This window comes from Aphelocoma coerulescens, chromosome 8 (genome assembly GCF_041296385.1).
Source record: "Aphelocoma coerulescens isolate FSJ_1873_10779 chromosome 8, UR_Acoe_1.0, whole genome shotgun sequence".
NCBI classification, from domain to species: domain Eukaryota; kingdom Metazoa; phylum Chordata; class Aves; order Passeriformes; family Corvidae; genus Aphelocoma; species Aphelocoma coerulescens.
The window spans coordinates 10585337-10598159 of record NC_091022.1 but is presented as its reverse complement, the minus strand read 5'-3'; the positions used below and the strand labels follow the sequence as shown (position 1 = coordinate 10598159).

The window sequence follows — 12823 nt, the reverse complement described above, 5'->3', positions numbered from 1 at the left end:
GTGTTAGGAAATGGTCTGGGATCAAAGTGCATAATCCACATGTGATGAAATCAAGGAACCAGGCAAAGAACAAGACTTTGTTCTTTCTTTTGACTATCTTTTGTGGGACTGAGATCAGGAACAGGAGCAGCAAGAACAATGCAAGGGTGATTAGTGGGCTGCAGCTGGAGGGATCCAGGCTACTTGGTTTGGGATCTTGGACCAGGAATAAGGAAGGTGAAGCAGTTCCAGGCAGGTAATCAGGAAGAGAAACGCATTAATCCATCAGAATATAACTATTCCTGGTGCTCATTACTTCTGTATGAGTTTTCAAGGCATTGTGAACTACCTGGCTGGTAGACTCTCTCTGCTTCTTCCTTAAGCAGAGGTGTTGAGTTTCTGGCTTTTGTGTGTGTGTTTCTATGTGCAGTCATTAATAAATGTACACTTGATAATGAAAGATCCACATATGAGAAATCACCTGTCTCTGAGGGTACAGTGCACACTTCTCTCTGCCCTTTTTCCTTCATGAGGCACTAATGACTATGATTAGAAAACATACTGGGCCACTGAACGCTCAGGGCACCCCTTCTTGAATTTTAAACTAAATTTTGGAAGAGAGAAGACCTCTTTCAATTCATGGAGACATCCTACTGTAGGAACAGGGTTCCTACTAACTTTTCAGTAAGTGTTGTGAATACTTGGGTTAGGTTTATGACTGCCTTCCCTGAGCATGGGCCATTTCATTCTTCTGGATCAAAGTGAAGCAGCTGAAAATTTTCTTGGCTGTAGCTGCTTGTGCTGCCTGGCTTGCTGGTGAAAGCTGCCTCCCTCTTGTCTTAACTGTTCAAAGTTGGCTTGTGCTGTATTAGAGGTCAGTGCTAAGCTGATTGACTGAGTGCTGAGGTGGCTAACTGATGCTCACATGCAGCAACACCAGCCTCCAATTGTTGCAGAGTAATTGCTGGCAATAAAGCTGCCAGAGGCTTTGAGCAGGGAGCCAGAAGGTCTGGACAGGCTCAGCCATAGGCAAAGTGAATGTACATTGCATATCTTCTTGGGAAAAAGAGACCCAGTTGTATGGCCACTCTATTTTATTTTTTGGGACAATCATCTGTCTGCATCAGGTAACACTAGGGGCACGTTAGCACTTTAAATTTATGCTTGTTTGCTTCTTCCCTTTTCCTCTTTGGTCTTTCATCTGGAGTTGTTTCATCTTCCTTCCGTTTTTCAACACACTTGATAATATCTCAATTTAGTACTGAAAAACTATTACTGCAAGCAATTCTTACTGAGCTGCATTATGGTGAAGCTTAGAATGTAACCTATGCTGAGTGCAAAACAAAAAGTAAATGTTTCCTTTATAAAAATATCACAATTTTATTTAAGGAATTACAATCCCAGCAGGTTCCTTAGAAGCTGATTTCCTTTCTCGGTTCCTTTTCTTTTGGCTGTGGATTCTTGTAACCAAGAAACTCAGACCGCACACGTCATTGGTTTCAGTACCCTGTACAAGGTGGTGCAGTTCCCTCCCTGACTTCCCCTGCTGCTGACAGCCATGGGAGCCAGCACCATCCCACAGGGCTGCACATTTAGGCCTGGATGAGCCCAAACAAGGGTTTGGCTTTTGGACTGTCTCACCTTGTTTATCTGCATAAATCACGCTCTGCTACAGATGCTTTCTCTCAGCGTGGCACCCCAGTTGTTCTTTAACTCATGTGATGCTTCATTTTCTGACTACTTCTGACTTTCTGAATTGCCAGTGAAATCAGGATTTCTTCCTGGCATATGCTGTGCAGTCATTTTGTGAAATAACCAGTGGGAAGCTGGTGATTCTGGAAGAGCATCACCTGGTGTTACAAGACAGTTTCACTGCCCAGCCTGAGCAGGAGCAATCTGCAGGGCTGGTGCTGACCTCTCTGTGTACACCAGTACTGGGTATTTACTGGGCAGGCCCGTTGTTCATGAAAAGCTTTATAGACAAGGAATGGCATCCTGCTATTTACAGACACTCTCTGTTTCAGGACTTGTCTTTTAGGCAACTAATGCAGTACTTGGTGAGGGGGAAAAAAATATTCAGAATATATTTGGAACAAAATACGCTTGGAGTTAAAATCAATTTGAAACATATCTAGTTGCGTCCAGAGTAGAGTTTGTCGTGCTTGAAATGTTATGATTTTTTCAGTATATTTCTTTTTCATGGAAATGCAGATATTCATTATTTGTAGTGTTCTTTTATAGTTAGTTTTCCTTTTATAAATAGGTTTTCTTGGTGACTGAGAAGGAAATCTTGCAAATAGGGGCCTTTTGACCAGATACGATATATTTGATACTGTTTCATAGGCATTTCTGAGACTGCAAACTTCACTTTAAAGCAATAGATTGAATACGTAGAGTTGACTATATTTCAAATAGCTCAGTTCTGTCCCTTGCTGTCAGAATATTCTAAGGTGGAATGAAAAAACTAACAGGTAAATAAATAAGAACCAATTTTAATTTGTGTTTTATTTTACGGTGGTTATTTTGTCGCCACTGGTGAAACGGCATCTGAGCAGGATGTGCAGGAGGTTCTCAGCACTGCTGCCAAAGATGCATCTTAACTGCTGTTGTAAGCAGGGGCAGATCTGAAGAGGTCTTGAGTGAAACAAATATTGCTGCCCCCTTACCTGTGCAGGATGAGTCGGGGATTTTAACCTGACCTACAGAGACTTACATATTTGGATTCAGAAAATGATGTCTCCTGTCATTTTAGTTAAGAGAACTTCTCTGTTGAGTTTCCAGATAGTGTTAGAGACATGGAAAGTGTTGATTAATAAATAGCCACTTTTTCCCTACAGCATGGTGATAGAAAGTTGTGTGCTATACACTGGTGCCTTTTTCTTCCTTTTTTTTTCCACTACAAAATATAATTAATTTTTTAAAATATAGTAAATATTCTACCACCTTAAGAGTTAAATGTTGCTCACATAGTAATCTGAAGAATGGAGATGGAAGAGCATGTTTCCTGTTTTTCCCAGCTCTCTGATACTGCCTAGGGAATAATGGTCTCCCTGACATGAGTCAGGGAACTAAGGGAAAACTATTTTTTGTTGCATGGAATACTAATATTACATGCAGGCTAGAGATGTGTGGCGAAGTAATATTTATCTTGTTTTTGTTTGCCTTGCCAGGGGTAGAGGTAGATGGTAACATTTGAATCTAAACTTATTCTAATGGGAACTTTCTTTGGGAAGAACAGCGTTGTCAATTTTTATGTTTTTATTATGAATTCCAGGAAATTTGAAGGGTTTTTTCTTTAAGCAGGAAAATTAGCCTGTGCTGAACTTCATGTTGGTTTTATTCTGCTATTTGTAACTGAGCTTGTTATTTTAATTGATTCCCTGTATGCTGTGCTGGACACAACTGTCTGAAATAGGCTTTATTTTTATCTGGTTATATGATGAGATTCAGGAGCAATTAGGCAAATAGAGACACCAACATTTCATAATTTAGTGAAATCTCTGAATTTTGAAACTGCTCTGTGGTTGTTTAGAAAATCTTATTTCTCAGTCTTGCAGGATAGTGAGATTAATCATGCAGGATTAGCTTTCCTTCTTGTGAAGTGCCTTTGAAAGCTGCTGTAAAAGCAGTAAAAAGTGTGCTGCCTGGGACACCAGTCTTAGTCTGTTCCACAGGGCAAGAGCATCCTGTAGCATATCTGCAGTTGGAGTGCACCACACCCTGGTCCTTCGCTGTTCTGGTCCTTAAAGCTTTTTTCATTTCTTTTTGTGTGTATTTAACGTCCTGTTGGTTCTAAGTGATATTGCAACAATCATCTGCAAGTTCAGTCACAGGTACAGCTGACCTTCAGGCCTCCACTGACACCACTACGAGAGTTATTTGTTGGTGAGATTTTTCTTCTCTAAGATCTCAAGCTCATCCCATTGCCTTGTTGTCGAAAGTCTTCCTGTCCTGCTGATACCATGAAGATTTTTTGCCTTTTCTTTTATACCCGTTATACCTTTTTTACAACTTCTGTATTCTTAGTGCTTTTTGCCTACATTCTTGGACTTGTTTGTTCAGCTAAGAGACTAAACATTTTAGAAGCTTTGTAAGTAGAAGATAGCTTGCCCCAGACCCCAAGGTCCTCTCAAAAACATTCTGTAAACTAAGACAGAACCATCCAGGGGAAGGCTCCTTGGGGAGAGGGGCTCATTCAAGCCTCTCATTGGGGAATTTTTGATAGATATGCTAATTAGTAAGACCCATAATGTTAGACCAGATCTTTTGGAGGTGTGCATTAGGGTGTGCATTTTGGTGCATTTGACCTAGATGTGTGCACCTAAAGATCCTTAAAATAAATACCAAGGTAAATCTCTTTCCCCCTTCTAACTGTGTTTGACTCTTGATTTTATGACCAGGAAAATGCATCGCTGCTGCCTCATCTGTCTGTGCCCTTACCTGTGCCCTTGTTGCTGTGTAGAGCACAAAACACCAGACTAAGCTGCCAAAAACCTTCAGCTGCCTATCTGGCATCCTTTCCTGAGGCACGTAACTGAAAGGTGGCCAGGTAGAGGAGACAGGAAGCAGGAACAAGAGAAATTAACTGAAATTCTGTAAGTGATCTCATCCTCCTTTGCAGGTACTCAGCTCCAAATTCATTTTAGACAACAAATATTTCTCTGAATAAGCTTTTGAAAGATGCTAACACCTTTTGGAGAGCAAGTGTTCTAAAAGGCTCAGTGCTTAAGCATTATGAGCAACCCGATTCTTCTGAATGTCATTAGGCTGTAGGGCCTTGCCAGTTGTGGCTTGCATGTTAGCCAACCAAATGAGGACCAAAACTTGTTCTCAGCAGTGGAGTGGAATTTGTTTTGTGGGTCAAAACAATCTACGGTTGTAGAAATGTACACGTGGCTCAGTTTCGTGGAATTTTAATCTTGCTTGAATCCATTAGTGACAACTTCTGCGACATGGTCCAGAATCTCCTTCCTCTTTGCATGTTTGTCAGGGATATATGAAGTGTTATGTGGCAGCTGTATTGGGATAGAAATAGCTGTCAAAAAATGCAGCACCATCCACAACTTAGTCTGAAAATTGTTAGCTGAAAAGAGCAGGTCTATTTTTAGGGAGCTGAGATTGCACAAATTTTCTATCTTCTGTGAATTGAAGTGTTGCAGCAGGTGGAGCTTAGAGGACACATCTACAGCTCTGTTTTGCCACCCACATGGCACTGAGACTGCCATGTCACACAGCTGTGTTATACCCATCCTGTGGTGTCACACCGCAAGTGAAATGGTGCGATGTGCACAGGACTTTTGTGGGACTGCCCCGTGAATATGACTAGCAAGCCAATTAGTAATTGCTATGAAGTATTAATTTTTCTGTTAAACAGTTTCAGGGAATTCTTCATAATTTGTCTTTAGACCTAGAGGAAAATCTGGACTATCCGAAGGCGAAAGTGCCAGAAGTTAACTACTGACCGTGTTTCTTTCCAGAGTACAAAGTTACCAGGACCTTTTTTCCCAGAAAGCTGGCGTGTATGAATTCAGAAGCATTTCTGCCACTGATTACATTGCTTTATAAAATGCTGATACACAGAATTAGCTGAGTGGGTATCAAAACAAGCAAGGAATGCTAAATAATTCTTAACTTTCAGGCTTCTGTAATATCCTCTCATTGTAGAGCCAGTGAGCATGACCAGGCCAGGCTGGAGTTGTACAGTGCAACGAATGAGACTGAATTAATAAAACCACTGCACAATGAGCCTGTGAGAGTCTGGGGTTCTGCTGCTGTGCTATAGGCATAAGGGAAATATTTTTATAAATACCATTTCTGTCTTTGTTTAAGCTTTTTTTCAAGGGAAGCAACATGCCATAAGTTCACATGATACTAATTTTATGATTTTCTTTTTTCTCTTTGAGTTTGCATAAGGAATGAGATAGTTATCCTTTAACTTGGCAATTAAACACAATTGTGTATGCACCTGTAGATGTTTTTTAGCCAATGTTTGAAAGCAAGTAGATAACCCTTTATTTGTGGGGGTTTTAATTTTTTTTCTTTTACCTCATGATCATCTTCCCTCTGTATAAACCTTGTTTATGACACAAGGACCATTTCTGAAAGCACTAATACTGTGAGAACCAGAGGAGGAAGTAAGCATGGGACGTGTGAATCAAGATATTTTGCTTTCTGAAGACTTGTACAACCTTTTGCCTTCAGAAATAAATAGATAATTTTATAAAGTTGTGAGTATAAGAAACAACAAATATGTTATTCTCTTTCTGAGAGTGTTTGTGTTGACTCAGGAGGAGGTCCTGGCTGGTTAGGGAGCCTTGAAAATTGATGACCCATTAGGAGACAGCATTCAAATTTTATCCAATAGAGAGGTTGCTGCAAGTACCAACTGTAATTGTACACGAATAGTAACTGTGTATGTGAATGTCTGTGTAATATCATTTGCATTTTAAATTCGTCTAGCAGCATTTTGGGGGCATCTTGTTTTCTTCCATTTTAAAAATCTGAATAGCACCTGTAATTAAGGGAGGAAACTGAGCCCTGGAAGCTAGGTAGGACTTCCATCTATTGATCTGTGTAAACCCAGCTTATGCTGTCAGGGGAGAAGCAGTCAACTGCTGAGCTGCTTTGTCACTGACATAAGCTGAGAGAGGATTTTTTTGTGTGTGTGTGTGTGTCTATACTGTTTATACACCAGTCTATAGACCTGCTGGCTGGCTGAATTTTAAAGAGTGCGGAGGTTTAAAGACTTGTCCCCCGAGGGATGCTCCTGCCAGTTGGGAAGCGAGCGGGGGCTGCTCCGCAGAAGTTGTGCGCACGTGTCTGCCTGGGGAGGGCCGGGCGGCGCTGGGGGAGCCCTGGCCTGTCGCTCGGCCGGGCAACGCTGCGAAACACACTCGTAATTTTCAGGTTCTTTAGTCAAAATATTGAGCTAATACCTTTGGTTTTTTTGTTTTTGTTTTCTTTTCCTCGCGTGATAATTTATTCTGAGAGAATACAATGGGGAACATAAATGAATACATTTCCATACCCAATTCTGAGTCAGTGCTAAGCTCACCAGGCAGCAATTAAAATCCTTGGTAGTGAGGAGAAAAATCACTTCCTATAGTGTGAGAATAGGTGCAGATTTAGAAAAAGAATAAAATGCTATTTCTTTGGAACAGGAAAAACAAGCTTTATGAGCCTGAAGGGAGAGACTATTTGGAAATGTTTAGGTAATTTCTGAGTTAGAAGTTTTGATTAGCCTGTTCTGTCTGCTCTCTTTTGTAAGAGTTTATTATTGTTACTACTAGCATAGTGTGTGCTTGTTCCTGACTGCAGAAAATCAAATACTTACCTTCCCTGTTTATATTTCTCTTCTCACCCTTCTGCAGTGGGCACTCAGAGCAGGCAGGATGGTGCTTGAGCAGTTCCTTTTGAAGAGTATTAGATGTACTGCTGTTCTTCATGATGGAGTTAATAACCTTTTCCAAAATACATCTGTGGCTTTCATACACTGTGCTAACCAAGTAAAAGTTCTAAAGATTTCTTGAACTCGCTTGTATGACTTAGAAATTCTAAAAACATTGACTTCCTGATTTTGTGTCACATGAAGATTTACTGATGCACATCATATACCCTTAAAATGTTGCAGCTAACATATGCATGTTGTAGTCACCAGTGTCTTTTTCCTAAACTGTTCCTCTCTTGCTGATTAACTTGTATGGGTTCTTTATATTTTACACTATTCACTGAGCCTGGCAAATGTTAGAAGTGAATAGTCATTGTAGTGTGTAGGAATTTAAATACATAATTTCCCTTAATGGGAGTTGAGTGTCTGACATGCAGTAAACAGGGTGTTCAGGCTGGAGAGTGCCAACATCTTAGATCAACTTCTTAAACCCTCATGTGCAGCCCTGGAAATTTGTAATCAGCGTGCTCTTTTCTGAAAACAAACCTTGTGGGCCAGCTTGTGTATACAGAAGTACAGGTCTGTTGGGCTGCTACAAAAAGGGAATTCTGCAGCTTTGACCAACTGCACTGATGTCAACTGTCTCTTCTTGCTAAAGCATTTCACAGGGGGTTTGTTTTTCCAGTTGGGAGCAAGGAAATAAAACCTATTTTCTAGGATCTTGTAAAGTCATTGTTTAATATTTGCTGCTAAATGATCTGGTAATTCACTTCTTAATTTTTTTTTAAAGAAAAACGTTGACTAGTTTGAGAGCATTTTTATATTTTAATTAACACATTTTATTTGCCACTAAACAGCTTCTTAAATAAAATTCTGCACGGAAGAGTCACATTATCCTTTCATACTTTGGTATGAATGTAGATCTGGTGGATTTTGCACTCTCCCCACTTTCCTTTATTAATAGCAAGGCTTGCTTGTGAAACCCAAAGGGTTAATGATATAAATTTCTGCTTTGGACCAGTAGATGATTTCCATCATTTTCAGCATTTGACTATGGAACATGTATAGAGTTGTTATACCTCTCTGTAATTCGTTCTGCTGCCAACTTCATTCCCTTTTCTCTGCCTGCATTTTAATTGAAACAACATTTGTATTTTTGAGCCAGGATCTGTCAGAAGTCCCTGTGGCTAGTCTGTGGTACAAGTAGCAGCAGACGTGGCTTACCCATATGGTGTGGTGCTTCTTGTAAAATCCATATGGCCTTGTTGAAGGGAATCCCAGCGGGGATGTGAAGGGTGTTAATACCCTTCAGGCCAGGCCTTTCCCTCCTGGGGCTTCTATGGCATTGTCTTTGCAATCTGCCAAAGCACAAACTTAATTCTTTTTTAATAATCAATTATTTCAGTCCAGGAACGTGTGCTGTATTTTTTTGCAATCATATATTCCTTGAACTTATTATTTGTTACGAGTATTTTTGGCCATTTTTTTAAAAAGCAAACCTTTCAAAAGCCTTTTCAAAAAACTCTTAACTTCATTTCTTTTGCTTGTATTTTCAGGAAGTGCTGAACAGTGTCCCAAAGTTCTGCTTTCCTTTTGACGTTGAAAGGTATGTGCTACAGTTATCATTTATTTAAAAATATTTCATAGAAAATTATTTTTAGCATAATTACAAGCAAGGATTTAAAGAAAAAGCAAATGTAATGTACTCCCTAAACTTGCACCTGCAGATGAGAAAACATGCCCTTTGTTCAAGTAAGTATGAAGTCACTAATAGGAAACTACCCCAGCAAAATGCAATCCTTACAGAATTTTAGGAATATCTCTGTCAAGGTAGAGCTACATTGCAGGTCCCAGTTTTGTCCATTGTAATTATGAACACCATCTGTGTAAGTATAAGGATATAACACAGTTTCCTTCAAGCAGCAAGCTTCATAAAAATGTTACGGTGCACCAGGATATAAAAACTCATTGAGCAGTACAGAAAACGTGTTGTTTGAGTTCAAAGAAATTAAGACTTTAATTACATGGAAGTAGCTGAATATGCAATTGATTTTTCTCAAAGAATCAAGACCATTATTTATAATTAATTAGTCCTTACCTTTCTGATATCAGTTATAGTCTGGCTTCCATGTAATACTGCCAGTCATTTAAATTGTTCATATAAAATGTTTTTATTAATGAAAATATTTATTTGGGCTTGTCAAAATGATTAATGGTAATTAATTTAATAGATTGAACTCACTCGGTTTGGAAAACCTGTATTGTCCGAATTGGCAAAGATTGAATTAGAAGCTCTATTTGCATAATTAATGAAAGATACACCCAGGTAGTGTGCAGGCTGAGCCAATTTCAGAACAACATGGCTCTCGGTTGTAGATGGAGACTTGGAGATGAGAAGCATCTATCAGATGCAAGAAGCTGCTCCCAGTGGAGGAAAAGCTGGTGTGTGTAGAGAGGAAAGAAGAGAGTCTCTGCAGCAAAACACATTGGCAAAATAAAGATCTTTATAAACACAACTTCCCTGAAGTAAACTAGGCTTGTTTAGTCTTTTATAGATAAATTTAATTAAGTTGTTTGGGTTTTGAGCTGGTTAAGCTCACTGTCCTTTAAGCTGTTCTAATGACTTAACTAATACGGTTGTCAGTGTTGGCTTTAAAGCATTGAAGTCTTTAATGTGCTTAAGATATGTACAGAATTCTGTTTAAAATTGGTAATGAAGATGAATAATGGAAATAAAATTTGAGGATAACAGAAAAAGGTGAGGTTCTGTTGCTGCCATCCAGTGGCAAGAAGATAATCAGTGGCAGCAAATAATTATTTTCAAATAACATGTCTTACCTTAACTATTTCTCTTGAACCATTCAGAAGGCACTTAGCTGCCTGTATGAGGAGGATGAACTTAGTAAACTGTGGGAATACATGAATTTTTAGCATAGCTAAGTATGTAGTTTAGCTGATTATCTGAAGGGATAAAAAGCAAAGAAAAAAGGGAGGAAAAGGGAAAAAGTTAAGGGAGGTTTGTTGTTTGTTTGTTAATACCCCCTGTGCCCCCTCACCAGGTATGGTTTTTGACTGTTGGCCTCATGCTTGACTGTAGTGTTCTCAAAGGTGCAAAATTTCTACAAATTTCATCAGACTTGTCAGCTGGACAGAAGGAGTGGAGGTTCCTGGAAGCTGGGATACTGCTGAGGGGAATAAGGCCGACCAGTCTGGCCTGCAGACTGCTCAGGCAGCGCTGTGGTGTCTTTGGAACGGGTGCTGCACTCGCAGCTTCCTGCGTAGCCGAATTCCTGGGAGCTGAGTTCTGGGGGATTTGAGGAAGAACCAAAAGCAGCACGGGATCATGGGAGTGTAACAGAGCACAGACAAGGAGGGGCAGAGCTATTGTGGAGGAAAGGATAGAAATGCTGGAAGCTCTTTCAGGAGAGTGGGGACTGTTACAGGCAAGTTATTTGTGTGAACAACTTACTGGCTGCATGATGCATTTGCCATTTACTACTCAGCTCAAGCGTTTTCTTTAACGTGGGCACACCAATTTTTTTAAACAAAACCAGCTGTCTTCTGCTTTCCCAGTTTAATTATTTTTGTTTTGAAATTTGAAGTGATAAAGAAAAGGATTGAGAAAAACATTGTGGAAGTTCCTTTTTATAGGGCTTTTTTCCATTGGACATTAAAGATGTGACAATCATTTTAGTATTTGTCTAGCCGTATGTGTGATTTTCACTTCTCTGATGAATATATATATGTATGTATATATAGTTTTCCTCTTGTACATAGGATCATGATAGAGGGCACACCAAGTATTTTACAGGTAGTTTCAATGGCTATTTCTGTACAGAAACATTTGAACTGAAATAGAAAATATATATTTCATTTATTGAGCATATTGTACTGCAGAGAGCATAGCTTCTCAATCTGTAATATATGTATATTTATATGCATATGTGTAATATATGTATATTTATGTATGTATATAAGCAACTTCAAGCATTATCTGAGCCTATTAAGAGCTAGAAATTACTAGTGCAGAAGTGATAACTGCCACTGATTCTGCTGATCAAGATATTTAAAAGATGTGACTCTGTTCCATAGATTGCTTCTGGATTTCTACTACACAGCAGAGTTATAGGGAATGGAGTGTTAATTCTGTTATCTAGCTAAGTAAAACTTAAATAGGAAATCTGTGTTCTTCAAATTATGGAGAGGGGAAAGCTAAAGCATAGTAGTAAGATCATCATCACCCTTTTTCTTTCAACTCACCTATATTAATTACTTAAGGAATTGAAAAAGGAAAGAAATGAGAATATGTATTTGATTTTCTTTTATTCACTGTACTGCAACGATCATAGATCCAGATTTAGTTCTCACTGTCGGATGCTGCTTGCATCATCTCACCAGGCATACTTTCTGCAGATGTTATAAGTAACTGTACACTACTCAATCTAATTATCAAAAGTACATACTGGGAATGGTAATTAAAAATCTAGAATTAACTCCCATTAAATTAAAACTGAAAGTCAAGCCAAAAGAGGCACAATGGTGTAAAAAAAAAAATTCTTTCACCATGACTTAAACTTTGAGTTTTATATAAAATTTTTATTGAAAACAAATGCATAATTTCATTACTTCTAGTTAAGGCTTATGTTTTATTTTGAAGGGATTAAGAAATGAATTACATCATAGAAGTTCTTGAGCATTTCCTCCAAGTACCTATGTCTCTTTTTGTGAATAAATTATTTTATGTTTAATAAATGGTGCAATTGTATAACATTCTAACAGTTTGCATGTATGTATTTACGAATAAGGAACCTTTTCTCTGGTACTGTTTGTTTCTTTTCAGATGGTCTAGGAGGATTTAACATTTGAGGACAGAGATTTTAATTTCCTTTTAATGTTTGCTAAAGTCATAACAATGGTTCAGACAAAACCACTTTGTTCTTTTCTTGTTCCTTAAATTCTCTGTGCAAATTCTGCATGGTTTGCTTCACTTTTCTTTCTCAAGCAGTATTTTGTACTTTCCCCCTCAATCAGGTGTAACTTTGCAGAGTCCATACCTCGATCTCCACATCCATCAGTTATGTAGTTGGGTGATGACTAGTGAGGGTAGGACTTCTCTTGTTCCTTTTGGAGCCATTTCAGGTTCAGTCTGAAGTTGTGCTACATCACTGCTTGACCCCTCATTTTTATCTGTGCTTTGAGTCTCTGCCATTTCTCTCCACCATAAGTACTTCCTCTCATTCCTCAGTCTTTTCCCTTTCAGGATGCATTTCTCCTGCTGAATGTGAAGCATGCAAGCCTCTTTTAGATAAGGCATTTTGGGAACTGCCTGTAGGATCAGCATGGAGACAGTGATGTGTACCTCATCAATTCCCCCACGGTGCTCACCCAGTCGCAGGGAAGTGTTAGATTTTGGAAAATAATCAATGGTGCTTCTACAGTAGAGGATTTCTCCTTAGC

At 39.0% G+C, this 12823-nt stretch overlaps 1 protein-coding gene across 4 annotated transcripts in view; it reads left to right on the top strand.

The window, feature by feature from the left end:
- Positions 1-12823, top strand: part of DENND1B (DENN domain containing 1B) — a 165500-nt gene that overhangs the window by 59316 nt on the left and 93361 nt on the right. For all 4 annotated transcript variants that reach the window (XM_069022482.1, XM_069022481.1, XM_069022480.1 and 1 more), the window contains exon 4: positions 8923-8972. In XM_069022482.1, the coding sequence (XP_068878583.1) occupies positions 8923-8972 (50 nt within the window). The remainder of the gene's footprint in view (positions 1-8922; positions 8973-12823) is intronic.